The 4118-nt window shown below is 34.5% G+C and overlaps 1 protein-coding gene across 1 annotated transcript; it reads left to right on the top strand.

Moving 5' to 3' along the window:
- Positions 1 to 211: 211 nt before the first annotated feature.
- LOC114419217 (zinc finger protein 1-like) lies at positions 212 to 1574 on the top strand. The gene has a single exon (XM_028384863.1). It carries the CDS (start codon positions 490 to 492, stop codon positions 1273 to 1275), a length of 786 nt encoding a protein of 261 aa, XP_028240664.1. The 5' UTR covers positions 212 to 489; the 3' UTR covers positions 1276 to 1574.
- Positions 1575 to 4118: the final 2544 nt, after the last annotated feature.

The following is a 4118-nucleotide window of genomic DNA, read 5'->3' on the forward strand; positions in this document are numbered from 1 at the left end:
ATCCACCAACAGCGTTAAGAAATTCAGAATACCACACCTTTTATAAGACAAGTCCATTCTACAATACCACATTATTCTGAAATTCAAAAGTAGGCTATTGATCTTATCTTGGATTTTAGCCCGTCATATACCGATAAAAGGCAGATACAGAGACCAGAAATGTAAAGTGATAAGTGAGAAGACAAATAAAAATTACAAAAAATATATATAAAAAGAAACGTTCAATGGGGTATGAACTAGCAAATTGTACGTGGGTGTTCTACATATGTTCCAATCAAGCACACACAGACAAATGCATTTCTTAATTTTTAGGTCTTGCTATATTAAGACCTCGTAACTGCAAAATAGTGCTATCTACTTCTATACATAGCACACACCATTTATTGTTGTTACATCATTCACAAACTCCATCTTTCTTGCCGTTAAACCAAACTTCCATAGCCAATACTACCACCAACTCCAAGGCAATAGTTGCTAATTTCTTGCCACATGGATCTTCAAAGGCAAGAGTCATGCCCTTCTGAAAATTTGAACATCATCACATTTTCAGATACTGTGCCATGCCAAAATCCTGAACCTTCCATCAACACTCAAACAAAGACGAATCAGACACAAACGGAAGATCAAAAACACCCACATGACTCGGTTCCTCGTGTTTTACTAGATCTAAGTCTCTCCAACAAGGATTCAAGTGATGATGACTCAAAGTCAGAACTCAACCTCCTCAATTGTTTCCATACAAATTTCTCTGAAAACACATCAGAATCCAGTCAGGGAAATGAACTGGATCCTCGAGTCTTCTCATGCAACTACTGCCAAAGAAAGTTTTATAGTTCCCAGGCACTAGGGGGACACCAGAATGCACACAAACGTGAAAGAACTTTGGCAAGAAGAGGATACAAAGCTGGCGTAGCAGATTTTGGACACACATACTCCAACATGCATTTTCTGCCTTCACATGACTTGTACAACAAAGCACTTGGAATTCAGGTTCATTCTATGATTAACAAACCTTCTTATCAAACACCCATTTTTGGGCCGTGCCATTCAATTGGATGGCAGAGGCAACCTTTGGATGCACAACCAGCAATTGGGAACTTTCGCGTGGGGGCAGAAACTGAGTCATCTTTGGCTGATAGTGTTCCAAAGTTAGGCAAGTTTTCCACAAGGTTGGTGACAGAAGGGTTTGGAGGGTACTGCTTTGGTAGCATTACTAATTTGAAGTCTAAACAACAAGAGAAGTTGCAGAAGCTTGACTTGTCCCTTAAGCTCTAAGTAGTTACTATCCAACATGCCATACCCCAGTTGATTTGTGTCTTTTCTCATTGGCCAAGAGCTTGACACCTCTTTCCTTTTTCACTTCTTTTGTCTTCATGTATCACTTGCTCCAGCAAGTCTAAATACATTTTGGCTACTTACCAGAAGATTGTGTTTTGATTTTAATGTTGTTTGCTTTATTTTGTCATGAGTAATGGTTCAACATGGATAGATTTATTTCCAAGTTATTCCATCAATCTTTAAATTGCTTTGTAATGGCATTGAATACATCAAACTCTCTTTTCTTCGCCAATTCTTAGAGGTAGGGAAGTTAGGTCCTCACTGCTTTGAGTTGTTCAATAATTGATTTGAGAATTGTAGAAGTTGATGGATCTGCATGTGTTTGATTCGTCCAAAAACGCAAGTCAGTTCTAAAAAAGCAGGTAGAGCTTATTTCACTAGAGTAGTGATATTTTTTAACTATATTGGTCAAGCTTCTACTTAGTTAATTCCTATGCCACTATTAGATACTGAGCAAAGCATGTTCTACTCCGAGAATTAAGAACTCTAGTCTAGCACCATGTTGTTGTTATTATTTGACAATGCAGTAAATGTCAACCTGGAACTGTTTGGATCAGGGCATATGTCTCACATATTGGGTAACAAAGGTCCACACAATGTAGAAATTTGGATGGAAGTGAGTGTCGGTTTTTCAATTGCTATGGAAGATTGGTCCACCAAAATGCACAGTTTAAATGGCTGTGGTTGTCTCACTGACTCCTACTTTGACCCACCTGTAGTTGGAGAAATCGACCATCTACATTGGGATCAGAGAAGTAGGTGAGGCAAGCCATGTGAAAGTAGGCCAAAATGACACACAGCTCTGCTATCACATCATTTTTAAAATGGAAAACGTTGTTGATTAAAATCTTGAATCTTGATGCTCTTGATTTCTTACCTAAAGATATCCCAAGGGACAGACAAATCCGCCTGACGTTTACACTAATCTTGTTTTAATCATGAAACATAAGTACTAGTATGATGAAATTAAGGAGCAAAAGCAACTGAAAGTCTAGTCTAATAATCATAGTAATCTCACGCTAACAAAGGATCTGAGATGTTCCATTTCCAAACATGGATTCTGAGTTTGGGCTTTCTTCTTCCTATATGTAGCACTTCAGTTGGGCTGTCTATTTTACTTGTGGTGGCATACCTCAGTCTTCAGTACCATTCGTCCAATAAAATATTAGAAACCTTTAGTTTGGCCTCCCAACCAAGAAAGAAAACACAAATGAACAAATCCAACGGAACACGTGGAGCTGAAATTTTGAACCTAAAATTAGCTTCTTGTTCATCAAGATCTTATGATAATCAAATTTGAGATTGCATATACTCGTCTTTAACGTCAACATCTCAACTAGGCTAGTGAAACTTGCTTGTTCTTTCTATTCTTATTATTCTACTTTTACTTTGGTATCAAATTAGTAGCTTATCAAACATTAGATTTCAGCAACTGTTGATAGTTTATTTCCTTTTCACCTAATAAGTTAGATCACAACCATTTCTTCATCTGTAAAGAAACACGCCGCGTTAATTATATAAGGCAAATTGCATGGTATAAGAAGGTCTGCATCCTTAATTTCAGATTCATTTAAAAAATAAAATAAAGAATAATAGTTGTATTTTGACTTCTTGTTTTTTTTACCTGGCTAAGAACCTTAAAATGATCCTTTTATAGATTGCTCTACCAGATAATTATTCGGTTTGTACTGTCAACCAATTAAAAAACAATTTATATATAATTCCTAAAATAATTATTACAAAATTCATATTTTCTTATCAGGTAACGATTCATGATTGAATTCGCACTGACAATGTGTTTCAATTAAATTATAATTATTCCTTCTATGAACCTTTGTTGATAGGAATGACCTATCTTTAAGTATATTTATTGACTTAACATTTCTTGTACATACCTCTCCCATTATTCATTAAAATTCTCCACGATTCAAGTTTTCCTTTAAGTTTTCTTGTCATTTATCCTAGCTTAGCTTAGTTGTAGTAACTTGAACATGAAATGTTTTAGGTCTGGTTTGTTCAAACTTTAAAAAAATAATTTAAAATAAGCATTTTTTAAAATAATACTTTTAATGAGCAGAAAACATTTTTTTAAGCAAAAGTTAGACAAACATACCAAGAAAACAAAAAGTTGTTTATTTTATTAAAATAAGTATTTTTTCAATAAATAAATTTAAACAAACTCACCCTAATTATTTCATTTAAATGATTAAAAATTATTTCATTAGAGAGATTTTATAGATTGCTATAATCATGTAATAAAAACCTCAAGAAATGAAAAACAGAACGGATAAAATATGAAGAGATTAATGTGATGTTCACAGAAATAAACAAAAGATTAAAATGTTAAATTAAAGCTAATCTATTACTTTATTTTTTTATTTAAAAAATTGTTCTCTCTTCCTTCTTCTCTAAAACTCAACTCCCAAACACACCTTTACAAAACAAACTTTCTACATTCAGTAACTTTGACAACCAAACTAACAATCTACAAATACTTGTTTTGCCAATACTTGCCTTTCGGTTATAATCATGCTTCGATATTTACGGGCCCAGGTCTGAATGTTGATGCGCATAACTAGTATTACAAGCATAGACTTGTGTGAAGTTATAACAGAAAATGAGTATGCAACGAATGTTTTTACCATGGTACCCAAACCACAGAGTTGCCAAATTTTGTTGGATGCCAATTTTATCATAAACCACTAAAATCACCAAGCAATAAAAACAACTAGCCCCAAACATTAGTATTCTTGGAGAGAGAGAGAGAGAGAGGAATCCCA

Source organism: Glycine soja, chromosome 7, assembly GCF_004193775.1.
Source record: "Glycine soja cultivar W05 chromosome 7, ASM419377v2, whole genome shotgun sequence".
Classification (NCBI taxonomy): domain Eukaryota; kingdom Viridiplantae; phylum Streptophyta; class Magnoliopsida; order Fabales; family Fabaceae; genus Glycine; species Glycine soja.

What these genes read in the sequence shown, in the direction of transcription:
- LOC114419217 (XM_028384863.1), top strand. Translation starts at nt 490, where the DNA reads ATGGATCTTCAAAGGCAAGAGTCATGCCCTTCTGAAAATTTGAACATC.